At 43.8% G+C, this 13,593-nt stretch overlaps 1 protein-coding gene across 3 annotated transcripts in view; it reads left to right on the top strand.

The window, feature by feature from the left end:
* Positions 1 to 11,794, top strand: part of LOC311106509 (gephyrin) — a gene marked incomplete at both ends in the record, with an annotated part of 163,595 nt that extends 151,801 nt beyond the window's left edge. For all 3 annotated transcript variants that reach the window (XM_084148861.1, XM_084148859.1, XM_084148860.1), the window contains 12 exons: positions 1,953 to 2,045; positions 2,408 to 2,463; positions 4,153 to 4,272; positions 4,870 to 4,928; positions 5,092 to 5,245; positions 5,688 to 5,809; positions 8,163 to 8,250; positions 8,800 to 8,873; positions 9,139 to 9,203; positions 9,342 to 9,445; positions 10,154 to 10,250; positions 11,661 to 11,794. In XM_084148861.1, the coding sequence (XP_084004987.1) occupies positions 1,953 to 2,045; positions 2,408 to 2,463; positions 4,153 to 4,272; positions 4,870 to 4,928; positions 5,092 to 5,245; positions 5,688 to 5,809; positions 8,163 to 8,250; positions 8,800 to 8,873; positions 9,139 to 9,203; positions 9,342 to 9,445; positions 10,154 to 10,250; positions 11,661 to 11,794 (1,166 nt within the window). The remainder of the gene's footprint in view (positions 1 to 1,952; positions 2,046 to 2,407; positions 2,464 to 4,152; positions 4,273 to 4,869; positions 4,929 to 5,091; positions 5,246 to 5,687; positions 5,810 to 8,162; positions 8,251 to 8,799; positions 8,874 to 9,138; positions 9,204 to 9,341; positions 9,446 to 10,153; positions 10,251 to 11,660) is intronic.
* Positions 11,795 to 13,593: the final 1,799 nt, after the last annotated feature.

Below are 13,593 nucleotides of genomic sequence, written 5' to 3'. Positions count from 1 at the left end.
TGTTTCATTTTGTTTTGAGACAGAGATGTTGGATTAAATATTTAGACAGGAAACAGATGGAACAGCTCCCCTGCTGTTGGGGAGAGGGGTTTGTGTCGGGGTAGGGGAGGTTGTGTGTGTGTGTGTGTGTGTGTGTGTGTGTAAATCACACACTCTCACACACTCACACACACATACACTCACACACTATTTATAGGCAATTAGCAGTTTATGGTATTTTAGTGCAGCGCTTTCTTCTTCCACCCACTCTCTTTTTCTCTATCTGTGTCTTTCGCTCTCTCAATCATTCTCTCTTCATTCTATTGTTCTCCCTTCAGTCTAATCTGCAGTATAATCTGGAGTATAATCTTCATTCTAATCTGCAGTTTAATCTGCAGTCTACTCTGCAGTCTACTCTGCAGTCTAATCTTCAATCTAATCTACAGTCTAATCTTCAATTTAATCTTCAATCTAATCTGCAGTCTCATCTGCAGTCTAATCTGCAGTCTAATCTGCAGACTAATTGTCACTCTAATCGTCAGTCCAATCGTCAGTCTAATCTGCAATCTAATCTGCAGTCTAATCTGCAGTCTAATCTTCAATCTAATCTTCAATTTAATATGCAGTGTAATCTGCAGTCTAATCTTCAATGCAATCTTCAATCTAATCTGCAGTCTAATCTGCAGTCTCATCTGCAGTCTAATCTTCAGTCTAATCTTCAATGTAATCTTCAATGTAATCTTCAGTCTAATCTGTAGTCGAACCTTCAGTCGAATCTTCAGTCTAATCTTCAGTCTCATCTACAGCCTCATCTAGTCTCATCTGCAGTCTAATCATCAGTCTAATCGTCAGTCTAATCTGCAGTCTAATCTGCAGTATAATCTGGAGTATAATCTTCATTCTAATATTCAATTTAATCTGCAGTCTAATCTTCGGTGCAATATTCAATCTAATCTGCAGTCTACTCTGCAGTCTACTCTTCAGTCTAATTTTCAGCCTCATCTACAGCCTCATCTACAGTCTCATCATCAGTATCATCTTCAGTCTAATCGTCAGTCTAATCGTTAGTCTAATCTGCAGTCTAATCTGCAGTCTAATCTTCAATCTAATCTGTAGTCTAATATGCAGTCTCATCTTCAGTCTCATCTTCAGTCTCATCTGCAGTCTCATCTGCAGTCTCATCTTCAGTCTAATCATCAGTCTAATCGTCAGTCTCATCTTCAGTCTCATCTGCAGTCTCATCTGCAGTCTAATCATCAGTCTAATCGTCAGTCTAATCTTCAATCTAATCTGCAGTCTAATCTGCAGTCTAATCTTCAATCTAATCTTCAATCTAATCTTCAATCTAATCTGCAGTCTAATCTGCAGTCTAATCTTCATTCTAATCTGCAGTCTAATCTTCAATCCGATCTGCAGTGTAATCTGCAGTCTAATCTTCTGTGTAATCTGCAGTTTAATCTTCAATTTAATCTGCAGTTTTTTATGATTCTTATACAGATACAGATATATTCAACATTTCTACTTTTAGATTGTTACATGTGGGGAATTGTGCGCAAGGGACAAGAGGTGTGTGGTGTGTGTGTGTGTGTGTGTGTGCATGTGTGTGTGTCCTGTTCTGGTCAGGTGGTGAGTCACAGAGATATTGATGAGAGGTGTCACACTCTCTCACTAACACACACACCTCCGGCACATGTCTCTCCGTATCTTCATCTGAATCAGATTCTCCCTCTCCCTCTCCCTCTCTCCCTCTCCCTCTCTCCCTCTCCCTGCTCTTCCTCTCTCTACATTCTCCTTCTACCTTTCTTTCTCCCTCCCTCATTCTCTCTCCATATCTCTCCCTTCCTTCCTACCTCTCTCTCTATCTCTGCCTCTGCTCTCTCTCTCTTTTAATCTCTCTCTCTCTCTCTCTCTCTCTCTCTCTCTCTCTCTCTCTCTCTCTCTCTCTCTCTCTCTCTCTCTCTCTCTCTCTCTAGATGGGATGGGTCGAGTCCTGGCTCAGGAGGTTTATGCCAAAGACAACCTTCCTCCTTTCCCTGCCTCTGTTAAGGATGGTTATGCTGTAAGAGGTCTGTACTGTGATGCACTGTAGCCTACACACACACACACACATTGTACTCAATCTCAGGTCATATTGGCCCCCGTGTAGCTCAGTTGGTAGAGCATGGCACTTGCAACGCCAGGGTTGTGGGTTCGATTCTCACGGGGGGCCAGTATAAAAAATAAATAATGTATGCACTCACTAACTGTAAGTTGCTCTGGATAGGAGAGTCTGCTAAATGACTAAAATGTAAGTACTGTACTGCTGATATGTCCTTTCTGTTCTGAGTCAGGAGGCACTGAAACACACAGGCAGCTAAATGACACACACACACAGCAGCATAATCAGACAAACTCATGTCATTACATTAAAACATGTCTTCCTTTTTAGCGGCTGATGGCCCAGGCGACCGCTTCATCATCGGAGAGTCCCAGGCTGGAGAACAGGTCCCCCCTCCACCCCCCCCCCCCCCCCCCCCACACACACACACACACACACACACACACATACACAAACACACTGTCTATACAGGTGCAGCAACTGGCTTCCCTCACATTCCCCCCTGGACAGACGTTGTATATTGAAGTGAGACTGTGCACATTCCCCCCTGGACAGACGTTGTATATTGAAGTGAGACTGTGCACATTCCCCCCTGGACAGACGTTGTATATTGAAGTGAGACTGTGCACATTCCCCCCTGGACAGACGTTGTATATTGAAGTGAGACTGTGTCAGACCGACAGATGTTGGTGTGTGTTTGTTTGTTAGGAACACACCCCTTTAGCGTAGCGATACCATACTGACTCAGCTTACTGAATTACCCAGCAGCCTACTCCAACGCAGGTGGACCGCCAACCCAAGCTTATTATACACAGTACCACACACACTGACGCATGACACAGTATCACACACACACACACACACACTGACGCATGACACAGTATCACACACACACACACACACTGACACATGACACAGTATCATACACATACACACACACACACTGACGCATGACACAGTATCATACACATACACACACACACTGACACATGACACAGTATCATACACATACCCACACACACACACACTGACACATGACACAGTATCATACACACACATACACACACACATACACACACACACACACACACACACACACACACACACACACACACACACACTGACACATTAATACACCTGTTGTATGTATGATGAGATGTGTTGTTGTGCCGTTGCTAAGTGTTTGCCTTGCTGTGATTGTTTGGTTGGTTTGATGTCTTGGCCAACATGATAAACATTCCAACGTTTTCTGATTCTAAGAGCGCCTAGGGATCGCTTTCTTTGAAAATGGGGTCGCGAGAGAAATAAATACAAATCCGTCAGTAACCCCCCGGTAGCCTCTAGATGCGTTTGTAAGAAAGAGAGCGCTTTCTGTTTTCTTCCTACAAATGTGGCTTTATCTTCTGAATGGTTTAAGCTACAAAATATTAGGATCCCGTCACTGAAAGATAAGAACAAGTATGTGTCTTCTGTTTCCTTCTACAATGCCCTCACGCCACGCAGGCCTCCTGTAGCTCAGTTGGTAGAGCATGGCGCTTGCAACGCCAGGGTTGTGGGTTCGATTCCCACGGGGGGCCAGTATGAAAAATGTATGCACTCACTAACTGTAAGTCGCTCTGGATAAGAGCGTCTGCTAAATGACTCAAATTTAAATGTAATTAGAACAGAATGGATAAGACCAGACTCTAAATCAGCCTGGGGGAAAAACATCATCATCGATGATATTCCTTTCTATACAGAAGATCATACGAAATTATTGCCTGATGATCTTCTGAACTTCCCAATACCTTTCTGATGGATTTCAGTCAATTCAAACCATATTTCCTTCAGATTGTAAAAAACTGTAAAAAAGTAAACATTAGCCTTTGATTACATCACTTTGTCTATGTAATCAAACCCCTTTTTGATATTAAAATGTGGTTACGGGCTAAAAAGGCTTGGGAACCCCTGGCCTAGAGGGACATTCCACAGATACATTTGCAGTGTGTGTGTACGTGTGAGTTTGTGTCTGTACATTTGCATGTATGTGTGCGTATTTGACACCAGTCTCTCTCTTTCTCTCTCTCTCCCTGCAGCCCACCCACACAGTGATGCCGGGCCAGGTGATGAGGGTGACGACGGGGGCTCCTATCCCCTGTGGGGCAGACGCTGTGGTGCAGGTGGAGGACACAGAGCTGCTCCGCGAGTCTGAGGACGTAAGTCTCACCTTTGACCCCTGACCCTTAGCCATATGGAGAGGGACTTAAGAGGATCTATAGAGGTACGGTGTAATAATAACACAGATATATTCAGGAGGGATAAGTAAGTCAAGTAAGGAAGTAAGCCTTGTCCGAGCCAGAATGGCCCATAGGGAAGCAATAGTGCAATAGGACCTAACTACTGCTGCTTCTACCAAGGGAGATAGGGCCTAGTTCCAGGGTATAGGGTCAAGTTCATGGGGTCCTGGGACTTTGCAGTGTGGCCAGGCAGGGCTGGTGGGAGGATGTGTTGAATGGAACAGTAGTGAAGGTGATAACAGTAGTGAAGGTGATAACAGTAGTGAAGGTGATAACAGTAGTGAAGGTGTTAACAGTAGTGAAGGTGATAACAGTAGGGAAGGTGATTACAGTAGGGGAAATGATTACGGTAGGGAAGGTGATTACAGTAGTGAAGGTGATAACAGTAGTGAAGGTGATAACAGTAGGGAAGGTGATTACGGTAGGTAAAGTGATTACAGTAGGGAAGGTGATAACAGTAGTGAAGGTGATTTTGTGTGATAGCTCCTTACAGGTATGTTGGTTTGTCCTTCTCAGGGCACAGAGGAGCTGGAGGTGCGGATCCTCGTACAGGCCCGTCCCGGACAAGACATCCGGTGTGTGTGTGTGTGTGTGTGCGTGCGTGCGTGCTAGCCTGCTTCCATGTGTTTGTGTGTGTGCGTGTAATAGTGCGTGAAAGTGTGTTTCGATGTTCCTCTGAATACATACCCCCCCTCTTTAACCTTCCTGTTAAACGTCCTTGTCTCCCCTCCCCTCCAGGCCCATAGGTCATGACATCAAGCGTGGGGAGTGTGTCCTATCTAAGGGAACCCACATGGGCCCCTCTGAGATCGGCCTGCTGGCCACCGTAGGAGTCACTGAGGTGGAGGTGCAGAAGTTCCCCGTGGTGGCTGTCATGTCCACAGGCAACGAGGTGAGACAGAGAGTTCCAAACCTCTCAGCTAATAACAGCTAGTTTATAGGTTTTATATCCCATTAAGCCCCTCCACTCTGGTGGATTGATCCGGGCACCACAATCCTAACTGTGGATAATGCAACGCTCTGGTGCCCTTCCCCGCTCCACTCAGACCACTCCCAGACAGGTCTATCTAAATTCTTGCTTGAGAAAGTTTTCTGTTAAAAATATTTTTTTGTTTCTTTTTGACCATTTTAATAGCAAGCTATTACAGTAAGTTACTTAATTGTTATCCAGAAATTAGATTTTTTTTTAAACAGCTGCACTGGGCCTTTAAAACATTTAGCAACAGAAAATGAAAATGAGTGTTTCTTATTGGACAAATCCAGGTAGTCCCTCCCTGTTTCAGGCTGTTTTCTTCTGTTTGGTGCCTAACGAACACATCCCCTGCTGTCTCTAGCTGTTAAACCCTGAGGACGACCTCCACCCTGGAAAGATCAGGGACAGTAACCGTTCCACACTGCTCGCCACCATCCAGGAGCACGGATATCCCACCATCAACCTGGGCATCGTGGGAGACAAGTAGGACTTCACACTCCTCTTCCTGTTCCTCCTGTTCCTCCTCCCTTTATCTCTTCATTCTCTCATCATCTTCTTTCTTATTGTCTCTACGATCCTCCTCTTCCTCTTCCTGTTCTCCCTGTTCCTCCTTTTTCTGTTTGTCTTCCTCTTCCTCCTCCCTTTATCTCTTCAATCTCTACCATCTTCCTCTTCCTCCTACTCCTATTTCTCTCTTTCTTCTCTCCTTTCGTTTTATATTCTTCTTCCTTCCCCTACTTCGCCTCCTCCTCTCTCCTCCTCCTCTACAGGTAACTGTTCCCTGTCTATTGGCCCCACAGCCCAGATGACCTCCTCTTCATCTTCTGCCTCCGCCTCTTCCTCCTTTTCCACCTCTTCCTACTCTTCCTCATCCTCTTCCTCCTCATCTTCCTCACCCTTCTCCTCTTCCTCATCAGCCTCTTCCTCCATCTCCTCCTTTCATCTATCCCTCTAGGGGTGGCGGTCTGTGTATATTTGTAAACAGTGCACGATATCTAAGGAAGTCTCGAGGTTTTGCTCGCCTGAGGTAGAGTATCTCATGATAAGCTGTAGACCACACTATCTACCAAGAGAGATTTCATCTTTATTCTAATTAGCTGTCTATTTACCACCACAAACCGATGCTGTCACTAAGACCGCATTCAATGAACTGTATACGGCCATAAGCAAACAGGAAAATGCTCATCCAGAGGCGGCGCTCCTAGTGGCCGGGGACTTTAATGCAGGGAAACTTAAATCCGTTTTACCTAATTTCTACCAGCATGTTAAATGTGCAACCAGAGGAAGAACAACTCTAGACCACCTTTACTCCACACACAGAGACGCATACAAAGCTCTCCCTCACCCTCCATTTGGCAAATCTGACCATAATTCCATCCTCCTGATTCCTGCTTACAAGCAAAAACTAAAGCAGGAAGCACCAGTGACTCGGTCAATAAAGAAGTGGTCAGATGAGGGCAGATGCTAAGCTACAGGACTGTTTTGCAAGCACAGACTGGAATATGTTCCGGGATTCTTCCGATGGCATTGAGTACACCACAACAGTCACTGGCTTCATCAGTAAGTGCATCGATGACGTCGTCCCCACAGTGACTGTACGTACATACCCCAACCAGAAGCCATGGATTAGAGGCAACATCTGACGCTTTCAAGGAGCGGGACTCTAACCCGGAAGCCTATAAGAAATCCTGCTATGCCCTCCGACGAACCATCAAACAGGCAAAGCGTCAATACAGGACTAAGATCGAATTGTACTACACAGGCTCCGACGCTCGTCGGATGTGGCTGGGCTTGCAAACTATTACAGACTACAAAGGGAAGCACAGCCGCGAGCTGCCCAGTGACACGAGCCTACCAGATGAGCTAAATTACTTCTACGCTCGCTTCGAGGCAAGTAACACTAAAACATGCATGAGAGCATCAGCTGTTCCGGACGACTGTGTGATCACGCTCTCCGTGCCGATGTGAGTAAGACCTTTAAACAGGTCAACATTCACAAGGCCGCAGGGCCAGACGGATTACCAGGACGTGTACTCCGAGCATACGCTGACCAACTGGCAAGTGTCTTCATTGACATTTTCAACCTCTCCCTGTCTGAGTCTGTAATACCAACATGTTTCAAGCAGACCACCATAGTCCCTGTGCCCAAGAACACTAAGGTAACCTGTAGCCATGAAGTGCTTTGAAAGGCTGGTCATGGCTCACATCAACACCATTATCCCAGAAACCCTAGACCCACTCCAATTTGCATACCGCCCCAATAGATCCACAGATGATGCAATCTCTATTGCGCTCCACACTGCCCTTTCACACCTGGACAAAATAAACACCTATGTGAGAATGCTATTCATTGACTACAGCTCAGCGTTCAACACCATAGTACCCTCAAAGCTCATCACTAAGCTAAGGACCCTGGGAATAAACACCTCCCTCTGCAACTGGATCCTGACGGGCCGCCCTCAGGTGGTACAGAGGGTAGTGCGTACAGCCCAGTACATCACTGGGGCCAAGCTTCCTGCCATCCAGGACCTCTATACCAGGCGGGGTCAGAGGAAGTCCCTAAAAATTATCAAAGACTCCAGCCACCCTAGTCATAGACTGTTCTCTCTGCTACCGCACGGCAAGCGGTACCGGAGTGCCAAATCTAGGTCCAAGAGACTTCTAAACAGCTTCTATCCCCAAGCCATAAGACTCCTGAACATCTAATCAAATGGCTACCCAGACTATTTGCAGACTATTCGGCGCATGTGACAAATAACATTTGATTTGATTTGATATCCCTATAAATGGTGTGTGATGGTAACTGGTAACTGTTCTCTGTCTATCGGCCCCACAGCCCAGACGACCTGCTGAATGCCCTAAACGAGGGCATCAGCCGCGCTGACGTTATCATCACCTCTGGAGGGGTGTCTATGGGAGAGAAGGTATGTGAGCAAATAGTGAGTATGAATGGTCATTGGTCATGACATTGCACTATTCTGACATCTTGTGGTCGGGGTGGGGAATTGTGGTGTTAATACTATGTGGGGGGGGGGGTGTTGAATTAATTACAATCTCACACAGAACAGGATCATATTTATTTATTGGGATTGGGAATTGTGGTGTTTGATATTTCTGTTTTTACAGCTATTTCATTACATATACAGTACATTTTACACACATTTTACATACGTACATGACATTGTTGAGTTAATACTATGTGGGCTCACACAGCACAGGGTTGTATTTCTAAGGCCCAAAACGAAAAACATTTTGCAACAAAAAAAAAGTACATATTTTTTTCTTGATATACTGATCCAGATACTCGCTTCCTGTTTCAGTGAGTTTTTTTTTTCTCGTTTGGTGCCTGATGAATACACCCCGGTGGTGCACAAGTCTTATGTGGGTTTTAGGTACACATACACTATAACTGTTTTCATCTAATGTTTATATGTACTTTAGAATACTCCAAAATGTGTGATCCTCTTTTTCAGGACTATCTGAAGCAGGTGCTGGATATTGATCTGCATGCCCAGATCCACTTTGGACGAGTCTTCATGAAACCAGGGTGAGGTGGAGGGAGGGAGGGATGGACAGGTGGACCGGTGGATGGATGGATGGATGGATGGATGGATGGATGGATGGATGGATGGACAGGTGGACAGGTGGACCAGTGGAGGGAGGGATGGATGGACAGGTGGACCGGTGGATGGATGGATGGATGGATGGATGGATGGATGGATGGATGGATGGATGGATGGATGGATGGATGGATGGAAGGATGGATTGTTCATTGATGACCATGTTGTTCTTCTCTTCTCCCATCATATTAGTCTGCCGACAACATTCGCCACTTTGGACATGGACGGTGCTCGCAAACTCATCTTTGCCCTCCCAGGTAGTGTGTAAAGTAAAGAGAAAGAAGGAATCAGACACTCATTTCCAGACTGGTTTCTAACACACTCTTGTTTTCTCTCTCTCTCTCTCTCTCTCTCTCTCGCTCTCTCCCCCCCCCCCCCCCCCCCCCACGGCCCAGGTAACCCTGTGTCTGCTGTGGTGACATGTAACCTCTTCGTCATCCCCGCCTTGAGGAAGATGCAGGGGATCCTGGACCCACGGCCCACCATCATCAAAGCCAGGGTAAGAACAAAGGCACAGGACTCCATCAATCTTTTGCAATGTGTCTTTCCTCCATTGTTTTCTCTATCCTCGCTTTCCTCTCAAAATTCATTGGTCAGAGGTCAGAGGTGAGAGATCTTCTCCTCCAATGCGTTTTGAGAAGGTAATCCAGAAGAGCCCGTCTACCTGGAAGTAGAGGCCAGGAGTTTTGTCTGACCACATGACTTGACCATGTGGCCCATTGACTTGAGAAATCTCTCAGATACGTTTGCAGTGTGTGTGTACGTGCGAGTTTGTGTGTATTTACTGTATATCCTTTCAGAGTTTTTACTGTCCAGACCAGATGGTTATTTAGGGTGGCATGTAGTCTAGCGGTTAGAGTTTTGGGACAGTTCGCTAGTTCGAATCCCTGAGCCGACCAAGGTGAAAAATCTGCCCAAGTGCCCTTGTGCAAGGCACTTTACCCTAATTGCTCCAGGGTCACCGTTGATAATGGCAGACCCTGGCCGTGACCCCACTCTCCGAGGCTGGCTCAGGGGGAGTTGGGATATGCAAAAAAACACATTTCCAATTCACACATGCGCATTAATACAAATATGTGGGGAGTAGTGAACGAGTGCACACTTCAGGAGGGAGGAGAGATTATTGGGATACACCCCCTGATGTGATGTCATGATGAGGTCATCATGTCATGATGAGCCCTGTTGATTGTGTGGTTGTCTCCTGTAGTTGTCATGTGACGTGAAGCTGGACCCTCGCCCTGAGTACCACCGCTGCATTCTGACATGGCACCACCAGGAGCCTCTGCCATGGGCCCAGAGCACAGGTACTGATGGAATATCATTCTATTCCATTGTATTATTTTATATTCTATTCTATTGTGCACTGCTAAAAGGAACGATACACTTCTATACTATACGGCATGTGTGGTCACAGGCTCAATGGACTCTCAATGGACTGGTCATTGGCTTTGTTCATGGGCAATTGTAGAGGGGTAAGCTACAGTCCTCTCATCTAACAAACCCTCTGGCTGTGACTATTTTCACTGTTTTGTATTACATGTAATATTATATTGCATAAAGAACTACAATTGGATACTGTAGTATTAGATAGTGTAGTATTAAATACTGTAGTATTAGACAGTATAGTATTGAATACTGTAGTATTAGACAGTGTAGTATTAGACTTTGTAGTATTAGACAGTGTAGTATTAGACAGTGTAGTATTAGACAGTATAGTATTAAATACTGTAGTATTAGACAGTGTAGTATTAGACAGTGTAGTACTAGACAGTGTAGTATTAGACAGTATAGTATTAGACCGTATAGTATTCAATACTGTAGTATTAGACAGTGTAGTATTAGACAGTGTAGTATTAAATACTGTAGTATTAGACAATATAGTATTAAATACTGTAGTATTAGACAGTGTAGTATTAGACAGTGTAGTATTAGACAGTGTAGTATTAGACAGTGTAGTATTAAATACTGTAGTATTAGACAGTGTAGTATTAGACAGTGTAGCATTAGACAGTATAGTATTAGACAGTATAGTATTAAATACTGTAGTATTAGACAGTGTAGTATTAGACAGTGTAGTATTAGACCGTGTAGTACTAGACAGTGTAGTACTAGACAGTGTAGTATTAGACAGTGTAGTATTAGTAGGCTCTCACTCCCTTGCATGCTGTGGTAGCGAGGTCATCCTGACTGTCATGGGTTTAATCCTCCTGGACATGTGTTGTACTGGGTACTGGCAGAGGGCCTAAAGTGCATTTATTCTCTATCTCTCTATCTCTATCTCTATCTCTATCTCTATCTCTATCTATCTCTCTACCTCTCTACCTCTATCTCTACCTCTATCTCTATCTCCATCTCTATCTATCTCTTTACCTCTACCTCTATCTCTATCTATCTCTCTACCTCTATCTCTATCTCTATCTCTATCTCTATTTCTATCTATCTCTCTACCTCTACCTCTATCTCTACCTCTATCTCTATCTATCTCTCTACCTCTTATCTCTATCTCTATCTCTATCTCTACCTCTACCTCTATCTCTACCTCTATCTCTATCCCTACCTCTATCTCTATCTCTATCTATCTCTCTACCTCTATCTATCTCTCTACCTCTACCTCTATATCTACCTCTATCTCTATCTATCTCTCTATCTCTATCTCTATCTCTATCTCTATCTCTATCTCTATCTCTATCTCTATCCATCCATCCATCCTGTAGGAAACCAGGTGAGCAGCAGGCTGATGAGCATGCGCAGCGCCAACGGTCTCCTGATGCTACCTCCAAAAACAGAGCAATACGTGGAGCTGCACAAGGGAGAGGTGGTCGACGTCATGGTTATCGGTCGGCTATGATGTCATCAAAGGGGGACATTGAGATGGCTTCATAGAGAGAGAGGGGATTCGAATGGGTGGTTCACGGTGCATGTCCACATATCATTGACTATTCTGTAATATGCAACGGCACAGCTAGTTTTTCTTGATTTGGATAACGTTGAGGTATAGTCAACATCTCCATCACAAACCTAGGTACATATGATTAAAAAAAATATTATTAATTTAAAAGATTATAATAGTATTTCAAACAAAGAAAATATAACTTTTAAAGAAAAAAATCTAATTATAAAAAGAGATTTATTCTGTAATATATTATTATGATTCTTCTTATTCTTCTTCTTATCATTATTAGATTATAAGGCAACTTTGTTCCTTTCATTGCAATTGCTTTGTGTGTTCAATGCTAGACCTTATCAATAGTAGTAGCATTTTAATAGAGCTGTAGGTGCCTGCCAGGACAAAAAAAAAAGAAATATTATTTTCTAATTTTAGTGGAAAAAAAGTATCTGTTTTTTTTTTTTTTTATATGAAGAAAAACACTGAGGAAGACTCCAGATTTCCCACGGTGCTCGTGTAAGAGGAAGGAGGGTAGGGTATAATCTAGGTGTACTTCCTCTGTGGTGTGTCGCTTGAAAGGTGACACCACACACTTCTATTTTTCTCTCGTTAGTATGCATCATAATGGCTTCACAAAGAGCTTTGCTTGTTGTTTATCTTGTGAGTCTTGTTTATGTGCGCAGTGCCAAATGCCTGGGCAAGGATGAGGGTGGTGCTGGGAGAGAGGGGGGAGGGGGACAGTCACCCACCCACCAACCTGCCCAGACCCTGAAGCTTCCTTATTTATCACCTGACCAGGTGCAACTCCGCCCCCGACTCCCCAGGGAGCGTGGTTACCTGGGAAAAACAAAAACAATATTTTATTTTAATCGACTAAGAGAAAGGGGGAAAACACACTGAATAAAAAGAAACAGCTTCTTTAAGTGCTGACAGCCTTTTTAACCAACTTCACAAAAAAATGTACAGAAAAAAAGAATATGAAGATGAACCATATTGTACAGATATGTGACCAGCACTCCTAAGGAAATTACTATTATTAAGCAATGAGGAGACATTGAACAACGCTGTACTACAATACATTTTCTGTAATGATATGAAACTGATGAAAGAGACTACGATAATAAAAATCCTTGATCATTATGTAAAAAAAATTATTGTTGGGTTTCCTTTTTTTAAAATAAAATATATTCAAAGAAAAATAAGTGATTTTGTTCATTGATGCATGCAGTAACACCTTGTTTGAGGGTGGTCCACTAACATGATCAAGTTCATGACCAGTTCCTTCATTTGTATTCATGAAGCATCTCAGTAGGAGTGTTGCCTTTTACATTATAATGAATAGACAAGGGGTACTGATCCTAGATCAGCGCTGCTACGCTGAGACACCTTATGAACGTGGGCCCTTAACTTCCTGCATCTGGACGTAGCCTACGTGAAGAAGCCTATAGGCCATTGAAAGATCAAACCCTAAAAAGAGAAAGAGGTTAAGTATACAAATGTCACTGAGAGATGAGAGCGGATTACCCTCATAGAAAATACAGTCAAAATACTGAAGCTGTGTGTGCGCAGACAGATACTGTGCAGGTGACGCTGACTGACTGTCCCTAGAATCATTCATCCTGAAAGCGCCAACATATTTTTAGCTTAGAAGCGCCAACTAGGGTCCTTTTTTTTTTTTGTTGCAAAAATTATTTCAAGCATTAACACTTTTAATTTCATTAACCTTTTGTAACACAAGCAAATTGTTTGAATTCCCCAAA

Source organism: Coregonus lavaretus (genome assembly GCF_964263955.1).
Source record: "Coregonus lavaretus genome assembly, chromosome: 31".
Taxonomy (NCBI): Eukaryota; Metazoa; Chordata; class Actinopteri; order Salmoniformes; family Salmonidae; genus Coregonus; species Coregonus lavaretus.
The sequence above is the reverse complement of the archived record's forward strand: the minus strand, read 5'-3'. Positions and strand labels throughout refer to the sequence as shown.